The following is a 14,103-nucleotide window of genomic DNA, read 5'->3' on the forward strand; positions in this document are numbered from 1 at the left end:
TATAGACTGAGAAAAAGAAATGGTATGAAGTGGTTCCAAAGCTTTAGTGTTAACATCATCTTGTTAGGCTTTTCCTGCCCTTTTTATTCCCAAAATGCCACCATGATGCAATGCTCAAAAAAAAAAAAAAAAGGTTATATTAGTTGCATAGTATATCCCAAACCCTCCAATTCTTTAATGTAAAAGCTACTAGATCTTAAGTTAATCTGATTGTGGTTATATGGTATTTTAATTATTTTCTTTCTGAATGCTTGTAATATTTCCTACTAGACCTGGGAAATACTTCATTCCCTTCCCCCTCATTCTTTTTATTTTTGTTTTATTGTTTCTCTATGTCTCATTAAGTAACTAAGTACCAGTTGCCTAATTATAATTTTCAACAAAGTTTTTTCTTCAATGAGCTTTTGTACCTCCTTTTCATCTAACCAATTTTACTTTTTAAATTCTTTTCTTTTGCAAATTTGTATATTTTTCCCATTTACTCATACTGTTCTCTATTTGTTCTATTATTCAAGCAGTTCTCTTCATTAGATATTTGTGCCTTTCTTACTCTTTGGCCTATTCTGCTTTTTAAGATGTTATTTCCTTTAGATTGAGTGTGTGTGTGTGTGTGTGTGTGTGTGTGTGTGTGTGTGTGTGTGTACGTACATACACCCGCAGACATGCCTCTTTTCCAAGTTGTTGACTTTTTTCATGGTTTTCTTGAATAATTTTCAATTATTTTTTTCCTTTTTTTGTCCCATTCTACCTCTCATATTGGACTTTATCATTGAGAACTTCTTTTTGGGGCAGTGATTAAACCACTTTATATTTTCATTAAGGATTTACATGTAGCTGGTTTGACTTTGCTTTCATCTTAGTTTCTGTTTTGATATACTTTGTCACCATAATCACTTTCAGTGGTCAGGTTTTTTTTTTTTGTTGTTGTTGTTCTTTGCCTATTTCTTGACTTATGTCTTAATGCTAACATTGAGTTCTGTTCTTGGAATGAAGTGGGCAGTATCTCAGGTTTTAGATTTTCATGCTATTGCTTACTAAGGGCATTCTGTGGGTCTAAGTTTTTGGTTCTTCCTAGATGGCATGGTCCAAGGAATGGTATGGTCACTGTGCTCTGGTCTGATGGCTACAAATACACCTTCCCACTCTAAATCTATGACTAGGGTCTCCTGCTAGTGCTTCTCCCTGCCCTGAGTCTATAACTTGGAACTGCAAGGTTCTGTAATTTGCTTTTGAGGAGTTGTCAGATCTCCTTATTTTCTGAGGGGCTGCAAATTCTGTAAGGTACAGATGCTAATTTAGTTGCCTCTAGTGCCCTCTGCTAGTTTTCAGTTGGTATGGTCCACTTGAATGACTGCTTGGTACAAGTGTGGAGGTCTTTGCTGCAGGTTTTTATTGGGGTTTGGGCTCTCACTGAAGTCAGCCTGTGTTGGACTGTGCGCCACACTTGCCCCAATGAGACATGTTTTCTGCTGATATTCTAGGTTGTCTCAGACAGCAAAATTGATTTGCTCTATCCTTCTATATGTTCCAGTACTCCAGAATTCATTCAACTCCTTGTTTGGAAGCAAATTTTGTAGAGTTCAAGTGACTCTACCATTATGTGGTTTTCTAAATCAATTATGAGTCTCAAAAGGATCTTAATTCATAGTTAAGTATAGTCCCTAATTGTAATTGAATTCAAAGTATTATGGTATTAGAACCAAGAAAGTTGGATTTCTGTGCCTCAGGTTTGACATCTATAAAGTAGGGGTAGCAAACTACTATCTTCCCAAGTCTAAAAAAGGTTTTACTTATGGAGGTTTTTTATTTGTTTTGTTTTTCTTTTGTTGTTTGTTGGGTGTTTTTAAGCAGCCTGAATTCAAGGCATTATGAGAATTAAAATGATAAGAATCCTTTTCAACAAGAGATACCTGGGGAGGAGGGGGAAAAAAGTATTCCAGTGTATTAGCTATTTTGCAGAGTTGTTTCAAGACCATTAGATGAAAAGAAATCGAACACCTCCTGCAGGGAAGGGACATGAGCCAATATGTTGTTTGGGCTTTTAAAGTCACACTTGAGTGGGTAAAAGAGAAACTTTATTTCAGGCTGTTTATGATCTATGGGGTTTATTATCATCTAAAGTCTGCAGCATGATGCAGTCTGTGACTGTTTTCCTTGCCTGTTGTAAAACGAAAGGCCCTTTGTGTTCTCATTTCATCACCATTTAAACCCTTCTGGGTAATAAGAATTAGTACCGAAACACCTGGTTCCTTTCTCCTCCTCTTTCTCTCTCTCCAGGCTTAAACATTTAAGTTTCTTATTCAGATAGTTAGTTCTGGTTTGAGAGACAATATTGCCTATGCTTCCCTTCCCCACCGGATTGGTGAATAGCCCAAACGTGACTGACTAGCCTGAGATACCATAATTGTTTCCTGGCTGTACGTGCTGTTGATTATTACAATTGTTAACATTATTAATAGTAATAATGCTTTCTTTTTTTTCCTCCCTCATGTTCCTTTTTCTAAATGACTAACACACATGCACACTTAGTGCATAAGAGTTGCAACGAGAAGCAAGCTTTATCTTCTGCCTCTGTTCCCAGGACACTTTATTTCTATCTCCAAATCCCTCTTCCTACTTTGTCGTGCTGCCTGCTTAACAGAACATCTGTCCCTGGTCATTTCCTCACCTGGATATGCCTTCCAAGAAAGAGGAGACATTGTTCTTTCCCCTGATACACAAGTTTCTACTTGTTCTGAAATGACATTATTTCCTCAAGTTGGTACACAGTGACCACAGTCGATTAGTTTCTCAACGTCTGGTGCACAATCTACCTTTGTCAGTATTTGAATAGGAAAACATTTTATTGGTGTTGCTTTTTGGTACGTGGTGGAGTGGATTGAGTACTGGACCAACAATGCGAGAAACAAATGTGGCCTCTCAGACATTTACTGAAGAAGTCATGTAACTGGTACCTGCCTCAGTTTCCCCATATGAAAATATGGATTATTAATATTAACCATGTAGAGTTGTTGTGAGGATTGAATGAAATTTGTAAATACTTAAAAGGGGCATCTAGTGGCACAGTGAATACAAAACTGGACTTCCAATTAAGACTGCCTGAATTCAAAACTGGTCTGAGATACTGATCTTAGGCAAGTACTTAACCCTAGTTTCCTCATCTGTAAAATGAGTTGAAGGAACCAAACCACTTCAATATTTTTGCCAAGAAAATACCAAATGGGGTCTCAATGAGATACAACTAAACAACATTACCAACAATGCACTTAATATCATAATATCTATCATAGAGGAATATTTTAATTTTTTTTTATTTATAAAGCTAAACCTGCTAAAAGTTACAAATACTAATTAAAAATGATTCTATCAAAATGGAGTAAGAATATTAGTAGGACACCACTTGATCAAAATTCCCAACATTGATTGTCTCCTCCTCCTCCCCCATATAAGAAATTCAAGAACAGCAGTTCCATAGAAACTTAATTTATCTCTGTCCCTCCTGCATTTTAAAAGTGTCATCATTCATTAGCAAACACTTATGGATGATCTTTCTTGTTTTCTTTCTTATACTAAGAGAGCAACAATTTTAAAAACAATGGAACCAATTTTGTCCTAGTGTCTTTGGGCTGCTATTCCCATTAGTCTTTTTGACTGGCTCAACAATCTCCCATAATTTATGCAAACCTTTCAGTTGTAATGACCCATTAAGCACACTCTGATGTCTATTGTTACAAACTTGCTAGGCAACTCTATAAAATAGGTTCTCCAAAATTGTGGAACTTGTATGCCTTGGGGGTTGGGGGGATCTAGTTGGGATAGGAAGATGAGGAGAGATTTTCTATAAAGGTTGAATAATCATAAGAAATTGCTGCTTTCATTTATTGAGTATTTCATGGGTATCAGTTAAGAGATAAGAGATGCATTTTCTTTTTCCATCTGATTTTTCTTCTGCAGCGTGATAATTGTGGAAATATGCATAGAAGAATCACACATGTTTAACATATTTTGGATTACTTGCCCTCTGGGGAGGTGTTGGGGGAAAGGGAGGGAGAAAAAAAAGTGAAACAAGATTTTTTTTTTTTGCAAGGATGAATATTGAAAACTAAGTATTTGATTTAACAAAAAGAAAACTTTTTATTTTCAAGTTGGAGATAATGAAAGAGTTCATATATTACACTGCTCTCTGTCTGAATTTAGGTGGGGCAGCATATGGGACACTGCACCCAGAGTAAGGAAGAACTGAGTTCAAGTGTGGCCTCAGATGATTTTTTAGCTATGTGGCCTCTGGCAAGTTACTTAGTTTTAGATTAGTCTCAGTTTTGATGGTGATGATGAGGTTTAGATTTAGGGAATCAAAATGAAATTAGGGTTTCTGGTAGTCAGGGAGTTAAATAGGTCTAGTGGCAGGTTCGGGCTTTAGAGAACCAAAGGGAGAGGTTTGGCTCCCCTGCACCCCCTTGGCATTCGGCGCAAGGGTAGGGAGTTTTGGGGACTCCCCTTCTGGTGGCACAGAGGTTCTTTGTAAAGGTATTTACAGACCCGAAAACCTAGATTGATAAAAGAGGTTTAGATTTAGGAATTGTAAATAAGGTTAAAATCTGGTTATGGAAATAGAAAAGGATAAGGAGAGGATCACACTGGAAATGAACTTTATTCTAGTGGTCAGAGCTATGGAAAATGGAGTTTTGCACTGGGAATGGAGTTCTAAGTGGGTAGAAAGTCCTGATAGCTGAATAAGCCACTGAGGTCCATCTGCAAAGACCTTAGTTGTTGGAAGCTCCTTATATTGCTCGTCTTGGTGGGGATTGGGAAATGTACAAGTGGGGCTCGGACAACTGGAGCAGATTAGAACCAGTAGAGGCTGGCACAAGCCCGGATCTCCTATTGGAATTCAAAGGGATGCTTTTGACCAGGATTTGTGAATCAAAGGCCCTGGTATTCTGGACTGGTAAGCCTCAGCCAGGACAGGGTGGCAATCTGAAAGGAATCAAAAATCAATAGGAAATACAGTTTCTTAAAGGGACCACAACCCGCTTTAATATTAGTACCTACCTCCCAGGATCTTCGTAAGGCTGAAATTATTATATTTGCCAAATGTTTCACGTACCTTAAAATGCTCTGTAAGTGCTAGCCATTATTATTCTAACTCATGAAGGAGTCGGAATCTGTACCAGCAGGAGATATGCTCAAAATGTTGAGATCACAGATTGATTAATATTTTAAGGAATATGAATTACTAAGGAGTGGAGTGGGCCTAGTCAATATAATAAAAATGACATTATGTCATGAAGGCTACCTTCCTGGTCTGCGCTCTCCAAGTTCTTAACTAAGGTTTTGTTATGAACAATACATCTCTGGACTTAACTCTTGTTGGAGTTCTAATGGATTCACCCACTGTCATCTGGGGGACAGATCAGCAGCTTAGGACTGGCAAAAATGCCAGGTTCCCCTTTGATATGGACCTCCTGTTTTTTCAGATCTGCATGTTGGACCCCACTCTGCTCCTGGGGTCAGAGCCACCCAGCTGTTGATACTTCCTTACTTATTCATATACTGCTTAGCCCAGGGTCCAAGATTATTCCTTGTCTTGGAATGTCCTATGATCTCCTAACCCTATTTGTGCCACAATGTGCACTGGATCTTTGCCTCATCTGTCAGTAGGAGTGACAGTTCCTCCAGATGGCATCTGTTCTGGCTCCCTACTCAAAGTCAGATCACTGTGTGCTAGATCTGGGATTTCTTGCCTTGATGGCTCAAGCTCTCGGTAGGCACTCATTCAGTTCCTGTCTAAATAGACATCCTTCTCTGACTCTCCCCCTGTGCTAGACTGGGATGGAGAAGAAACACTTCCTTGAGGTCCCCAATAAGGATTCCACCTGGTATATTTTCCAGGTATTTTTGAACAAGTTGTAGGGGAGAGCTTGACTGTATTATATTACTTCCTTTCACTCCACTATTTTTGATGCAGGTTGTAGTCCCTTTAAGAAACTAGATATATTCCTTTCTGATTCCCAACCCTATAATATCAATTTAGGAAGCTAGGACTTTGATTCACAAATCCTGGTCAAAAGCATTTCTTGGAATTCAATAAAAGATCTGGGCCTCTCCCAGCCCCCATTCTAATGATCTGCTCAGGTTTCCCAGTCCTTACCAAGCAAATTTGGGACTCCACCCACGAACCTCTTTAGCTAAATCTTTCATTATGAAAGAGCCAAACTTAAAATCCTCCCTTTGCAGAGGTTCCAAATATGGCAGCCTTATGCCTGGCATGCCCGGGATCTCTGTCCACTGAAACCCTGTTTCCAGTGCCCTCTTCTCTTTATCCTCACATTTCCTTAACTGTACTTTAACCTTCCTAACCCCATAATAAACCCCTTTTATCAATCTAGGTTTTTAGGCATGTAAATTTCTTTACAGAGGACTCTCACACCGCTATTAGACTTGATTTAACTCTCCATCCTTGCACTGAATCCAAAAGGGTTGCAGGGGAACCCTATTTGATTCCTTCCAACCCAAACCTGCCACTAGACCTCAATTAAACCCTAATTTTATTTAGGTAACCCATATCTAAACCTCATCATTTTGACTGGTCCCTCTTTAGAAAGTAATATTAAAAAGAATAGGGTTGTGTGAACTCCCAACAATAGATCAGAACTCTGTCCTTCTTGAGTTCAAATACAGCTTCTGACACTGTACAGAAGGAAAAAAAAATGGATCTCTCAATAATTAAAATGGTATACCTTAGGAAACCCTAAAGAAAACTTGAACAACCTAGAACCTCAATGTTTTGTTTTTGTTTTTTTGGCTCTTCTCACAAACGGTCTTTAATAGCAAGAACTACAATGTATTGTAGAATGGAGAATTAACAACGGGCAAGCTATTATGGAACAACTGGAGCAATTGTGAGCCAAACATAAGGAGTAAGCTAGAGGTCAAGTAGTCTTTATTTTATAACAAGGACTTCAGTAGCAATGTGTATCGTAAATGCTTCCTCCATCGGACATTGAGCTACCTCACTCCATTAAATCTTGGAGCAATCTTGGTGGAAGCTAATTCATCAGCATGTCTATGTCATAGGGGAAAATTCCTTTGCTCTTTTTAAGCTTCCCAAGAACAGGTGATTAGTTTGTGGGAGGGAATTTTCATCCTTTGCAAACATTTTCATAGCTTGTTACTGCTCCTCTTCTTCTCTAACGCTAACCCTCACCCTACATTTGTCTCTAACCTTAAAACTACTGCTTTTTTGGCTCAAATTTTCCCTTTCATATAAACATCTCAGATGTCACCTCCTGAGGGGATTGTGTTCTTACACTAGATTTAGACATAGATTATGAAAGATATTGCTATCCATTGGAAGAGAAGCAGGATTAGTTTCCTCATCCCTAGATCCACAATCCTTCTGTGGTATCATTTTAAATGAAGAATGTTGTAAGCATTGTCTCTTCATTATTTGCTTTTGATTAGCTGTTTTCCAGTTACAAGGAAGGGTTCAGTTGTGGACTTTGAGTGGGGGAACACTAAAAATTATTGTACTATTAAAATAAAAGGAATCATTGTTTTTTATTTAAAAAATAAAGGCACCAGAAACTTATCATCTGAGTCACTTTGCTCTTATGTCATCTACTAGAGACTCTTAGTACTTAACTGACATCATGAAAAATGGTGGCCACAGATCAAGAAAGAGAAGGGCTAACTGTTGTCACTTTGGAGAAGACTCTTTATGTTGTCATGGGTGCAATATATAGTATTATATTATAAGCCCTCACAAGGGACTGGTTTTTCCAAGAAACTAAAATAAGAGAACTCATTTGAAACTTTCTTTTCTCTTGCTAATCATCTCCCCCCCCTCCCCCATATAATGAAAGTAGAGCTTGAGGGAACCCTATTTTATTGAGATAGTTGGGCAGGGAGGACAAAGCAACCAGAACTAAGTTCTAACTGCACCTTAAGATGCAACAAGGCACTTTCAACTTTGGCAACCCCAGGTAGCACTTTAAGCCCATAAAGAGCCCAAGAACTTTCTCCATTAATTGACTTTTTCCAGGACTTGTCTATGGGACTTGAATTCATTGTGGGGAGGTGAAGATAGAAAGGGTGTCTTCAAAATCTTAGGTTAATTTTAAGTTTTATTTGAACATGTATACATGTGGTTTTTTTTTCTTAGATATAGGTTTATATGCTTTTATATGTTTATATGTCTATATCTATGTCTCTGTTGGGACAAGAGTCCCAGGAAAGGTAATATAGCAGCATGTGTAATAAGTTTTTCCTTTTTCTTTTTTTGTAAACAGGTGGATAAGTGGGGCAGCTGTAGTCAATGCATTTTATTCTTCGGGCAGAAACCAGATTGGTAAGCGTCTTTCTTTTATTACCAGGTGATAGCTTTTTCCCCTGTCTGTGACTTTTTCTTTCCCATATCCTTGCTACTATCTCCACAAACGGATCAAACAGAAACACTACGGATAATGTTTCTTGAAAGTGAATGTTGCTCTGTATTTACTTTCCTTTCTAATGGCTCAACCTTGTTATTTGGGGAGTTCTAGACTTAGGGCAAAACCATGGTGGGAAGTGGCTCCACTGAAGCCCATCAGCCAATCTCCTGAAGCTTGTAGTCTTTTAGAAATTACCCAGGACACAACCACTCTTCCGCCTCTTTGGGAATTAAATGGGGTCTCAGTCAACCAGTATGTGTAAGAGGGGAGACTTGAATCCTAGCTTTCCTCACCTCAAGGTGAGCCCTCTAATTTACTATATTGTGGTGCTTATCAGTTGCAAAGCTAACTTCATAGTATCATCACTTTAGAGCCAGAAGAAATTGTTTGAGATCATCTCATCTAAATCTTTAATTTTATAGGTAAGAAATTTTAGACTTGTCTTTGGGTAGTCAGGTTCAAAGACAGGATTTGAACCTATGTCCTTTAAGCCACTGTCTTTATAAGTGGTAGAGATCATTGGACTTAATTTGGAGTCTCTCCTTACTAGGATATTCTTTTTAATTGTTTCCTTCAAGTTATAGTTACTCTTAAGACTACTTTAATGCTAGATCCAAACTTCCTTAAAGAAGGTTCAAGTCCCAAGAACCAACTTGGCTGGCATTGCAGCATATCTGGTCCCCCTAGGAATACCCAGGAGCTGTCTCTGCTGAGGTTGGGAGAGTTACAGATCATTTAAGTGACAATTTACACACACACACACACACACACACACACACACACACACACACACACACACACACACACAATACATGAGTGAATATCATTAGAGGAATGGGTCTCCTACCTGAGCAAATCTGTGGAACTTGACCTAACCCTGTCCTAACAATTAAACTGCTGAAAAATCTTCCAGTAACCCAAGTCTGATCACTTTCGGATCAGAAACTTCTGTGGTTCCTTCCTATCAAAACAAACTCCTCAGCTTGACAGTCCTTGATGACTGACCTATGGCCCACCTTTCCAAGGATCATTTCCATTGTTGCCCTCATTTTCCTTTTCTTATCTAATGAAGCAGTGTCCTAAGGGCCCCTTAGATGGGGGTTCACTGCTAAGTTCACAGTGGATAGGTGCTAGGTCTGGATTCAAGAAGACCCGAGTTCAAATCCAGCAGTGGACATTTAATAACTGTCACTGCTGTTTGCTTCAATTTCCTCGAAAATGAGGATAATAACAGAAATCTTTTTTGTTTCTTTCCTCCCCTAAATGGTTTTTGGGAGCATCAAACAAACAAAATACTGTAAAAGTGTTTTGGATAGTTCCCTGAAATTGGGGTCCTTCCTTTTCTTTCCTCTTTTCCTTTTTTTTTTTTTTTTTTTTTTTGGTGCTGTTTGTTTTGGATTCTTCCTTCCTCTAGACAAGAACAGGGCAAATTTCTCAGGGCAGATCAGTTTTCTATACTTGGGACCTTTTCATTCCTGGAACCAGAGGGGAGAAAACATACAAACAAATATGTACAAAGCAAACTACATCTGGGATAAACAGGGAAGAGTGAACAGAGGAAAAGCACTGGAGTGAAGAGGGCCTTGAACCTTTTTAAGATTCTTTATCTGCAAATAATGATAGTACCTGACCTTATAATCACCTATGTTACTCTTAGGAAAAACATGTCACATGCATGACTATTAAGTCTCAACAGGTATTGGGAACTGTTGTCAAGGGGAAAAACAAATCATTGTTGGGTTGTTTTTTTTTTTTTTTTTAACTTCCATTATATTCCTAATTACATTTGATGATTTTTTTAACTTTTTTTTTGAGTTTCAAAATTTTCTCCCCTCTTTATGGAGCCACAAAAATTTTGATATATGTTATACATGTATAATCATGTGAATTGTACTTCTATATTGGTCATGTAAAAGAAAACAGACCCGAGGAGAGAAAAAAAATTAAGAAATGATCAAAATCAAGAAGAAATAGAAGAGGCCTTGAATATTCACACAATGATGAATTAGTCCCTGAATTAACAGGAGCTCGAAGAATCTTTGCAGAGATGCATGCAGACCTTCCCTTACCCCAGTCAAACCCATCTTTCCCAGTGGAAATATAGAAGGATAAAGATAGAATCGTGGGCTCTTTGCAGATTCTTGACTGCTTAGGAAAGCAGTTCAGAGGAAAGCATGTCAGGCAAGGGGAAGGTCTTTGACATTTTTCTTTCTATTTCTTTTGGTAGCTTCACTGAAATCTTAAGTGGAGATTGTCTTGACTAAAAATAACAGAGGATCTCTGAAATTTCAGTCATTTTCCTTGACAGCAGCCTTGGAGTTGCAACAGTTCAGCCTAAAGATGTGTTAGGTCCAAGAGAGACGTAAAGACAGAAAAGAATTCAGGGGCATTTATCTTTAGTAAAGATAGAAAAATTGATCAACCTAAACTGACTTTTTAAAAGAAACATTGTCAGCAGTTTAGGTATCTTGTTCAAACTTCCTTAAATTGCTTAACTGCCTGTTCACAAGCATTTATTGAGCACCAACTATATGCCAAGAACAGTATTAGATCCTAGGGATGCTACTGAACCTAACCTATAGGAGCCTATAACCTATCCCAGGAAATAGAATTTGTATACTGTTTCAACATAAATATGCGAGCATCTAGTTGCCCCTGGTTAGACTGGAAGCTTCCTGAAGGTCAGAACTGTTTGTGTCTCTGTCTCCCAACACAGTGCCTGATCCAGTCTGTAGTGGATCCTTAATAAATGTCTGTTGGTTGATGTTCTCATTTAGACACAAACTTAAATGCAGAAATAATTTGTGGGGAGAACAGTTATGTGCTAGGTGATAAGGGAAAGCCATTTTTTGAAGGGAGATGCTGTTTGAGCTCAATTTTCAAGAAAGCTAAAGTTTCCAATAATCCAAGATAAAGAGGGAATGTACTCCAGATATCAGGGGTGGCCAGTGTAAAGAGTTTGGAAGTGACTCCATCACTGACCCTTTGTAATGGGCTTAAGATAATTTTGTTTAAGGGGGCAAGGGGGGGGGCCCAGTTAGTTATATAACATCAACAAATCTTCATGAACAAGAAAATGAGGAGAGGGAAGGAGGAAGAAGAGAAAACCTATTTTCCCTGGAAGTCTTTGCTGTGATATCTTTCTATATATTAATTGTCTTCATGAAAGAACTCTGAAATATCGGTTTTGATGGAAATGATCATTTTTTCAAATAATATCAACCCTATGAATAAAGTTGCAAAGAAAAGATGAAAGCAGGTTCCCTTGTTTACAGAGGTGAGGGGACTATGTTCTGACATTGTCTGTATTGACACGTTCCTTTGTGTTGATTCATTTTGCAGAACTATTTTCCCCTCCATCATTTTTCTTTGATATAGAACAAGATTCTAGATAGGAGAAGTGAGAGGGATAGTGACATAAAAACAAAAATCCACAAAATTTATTTTTCAAGTTCCAGACACACTCTAATCGGGTAACCAGATTGATGGCACATATGGATACAGAGGAATCGTTTTCCAAAAAGGAAGTTGATTCTAGGGCAAGAGAATGAGAAATGGGAACAACCTTAGACAAGCCCAATGTTTTCTTTCTTTTTATATGTTGGAGAAGGTGTGTGTGTGTGTGTGTGTGTGTGTGTGTGTGTGTGTGTTTTCATATATAGACTTTTGTTCAATTAAGTGAGCCTCATTAATTAACAAAATTATGTTTACCTCAAGTAATAACAACAAAATTTCCATTCCTCTGGCCCAGAACTGATTCAGGCAAAGTGAAGCAGTAGTAATAGTTCAGAGTGCCTGTACCTGGACCTCACTTTACAGCTGAGTAACTGTACATGACTAGGTGGTACTATAGGGAACAGAGTGCCAGGAAAATGTACAATGAAGAGTTTAAATCCAGCCTTAGAAACTTAGTAATTCTGTAACTGTGGCCAAGTCATACTCTTGTTTGCCTCAATTTAGAAAATTCCAGAAGGGTCATGAAGGTGTGGACATAACTGACAGTACTTCCAGTGTCCTTTTACTCCTTAGGTCCTTAATTCAGATAATAATTCACAAATAATCAGCAGAGCCAGAATCTGAACCCAAGCCTAGTATTCGTTCCAAAAGCAGCTCATGGCTAAAGAATGACTTCTGTAGATACTTGAGTTATAACAGTGACGGTCCTAATGGGACCTTGTAAAATATTCAGCACAAATGAGAAGTGGCTTTCCAGAGCTTCAGCGAAAGCAGAAATGGAGTGGCAATCATCATTTGTGAGGCTCGAGTTTGATCACTACTATTTAATATGAACTATAAAATCTTATCTTGTGCCTGAACTGTGGCATCTGAGGGTATAATTAAAGCAGCAGGGACTTGCTAGTTAATGATCAGCCTTGATAGAACATTTCATAAGAACAGTTTATGTAATGGGTGGATTTTAACTGAGTGCGGAGTGTGGGAGACGGAGCTTGCCTTCTCTTTAATAAATGGGCCACATATCATTTCATATACTTGGATGTTGAAAAAGGGCCCCTCTGGTGATGATCACTTTGCAAGGCTAAACCTTCACCACGTGGCTCTGTCAGCATTCAGGGACTTGTCTGGAGGTGTCTGAATGTGTCTTGCCACAGCTGTCATTTTTGTCTCTCATTTGTAACCTTTCTTTGTAAGTTGTAACCTTAAAGTTGCTCAGGATGTCATACCCCTTGTAAATCAGAGGTGATAGATGTGTACAAATCTGTATAAATATCTTATCTATATGTATATATCTTAGATTTTTTACACACACACGTATATATCATATAGATATTTGTATAAATGTGCACAATTACAAAGACCATTTTGGAAGGGAAAATGCTACCATTTAGGAATTGAAGGCAGGGGATGGCTGTAGTCAGGGAAGGTGGTATGTAAGAGATGGCTTTCAAACTAAGTTTTGAAGGAAACCAGGAATTCTGAGAAGCTGAGATAAGAACAATATGTTCTGTTCATAAATAATCATTCAGTGCAAAGGTACAGATATTAAAAATGGAGGGTTGTATGTGAGAAACAGTTCAAAGGTCATTAAAAAAAGGGAGAATAAGATGGAATAATAAGGATATTAGGATCACATTGTGAAGATTTGGACATAACTGATTGACAGCACTTTGCATCTTTGCTTAAGTGTCCTTACCCGCAAAGGGCCAAAAAGAGGAATGGATATGATATTCTGGAAGTAATAGAGAGCTATCACTCACATAGACAATTGATATGATTAAGTTTGTGCTTTAGGAGGATCACTTTGTCAACTGTGTGGTGGAATAAAACATGTGAGGAAAAGTGGGGAGAAACATTATTCAGAAAACCCAATTTAAAGGCTAGTTGGTAGTCCAGTACTAACAAAGATGGCGGCTATGTGAGAGGAAGATCTTGGGGAAAAATTTTTTTTTCTTGGTCCTCCTCATCTGAAAGTAAGAGCCTTGGGCTGGATAGCTTCTGAGGACTTTTCCAGCCCTAAATATTTTGACCTAGTTTTGAGACCTTTATCTGGCATTTACCTATTCTAATTCAGAGCAAGTCAACTCAGATTTGTGAGCCTCATTTTACTCATCTGTAAAATGAGGGGACTGAGATCCCAAAGAACAATTGCAGATATAAAGTCTTGTGAGTTTGAAATTCCTCAGATCTAATTATAGATGGCAAACTATCAATT

General features: G+C 38.2%; 1 protein-coding gene across 2 annotated transcripts in view; it reads left to right on the forward strand.

Moving 5' to 3' along the window:
• The window catches only part of MME (membrane metalloendopeptidase), a 112,683-nt gene that overhangs the window by 80,875 nt on the left and 17,705 nt on the right, over positions 1-14,103 (forward strand). For both annotated transcript variants that reach the window (XM_051983060.1, XM_051983063.1), the window contains exon 17: positions 8,292-8,350. In XM_051983060.1, the coding sequence (XP_051839020.1) occupies positions 8,292-8,350 (59 nt within the window). The remainder of the gene's footprint in view (positions 1-8,291; positions 8,351-14,103) is intronic.

The sequence above is a fragment of the Antechinus flavipes genome, chromosome 3 (genome assembly GCF_016432865.1).
Source record: "Antechinus flavipes isolate AdamAnt ecotype Samford, QLD, Australia chromosome 3, AdamAnt_v2, whole genome shotgun sequence".
NCBI classification, from domain to species: Eukaryota; Metazoa; Chordata; class Mammalia; order Dasyuromorphia; family Dasyuridae; genus Antechinus; species Antechinus flavipes.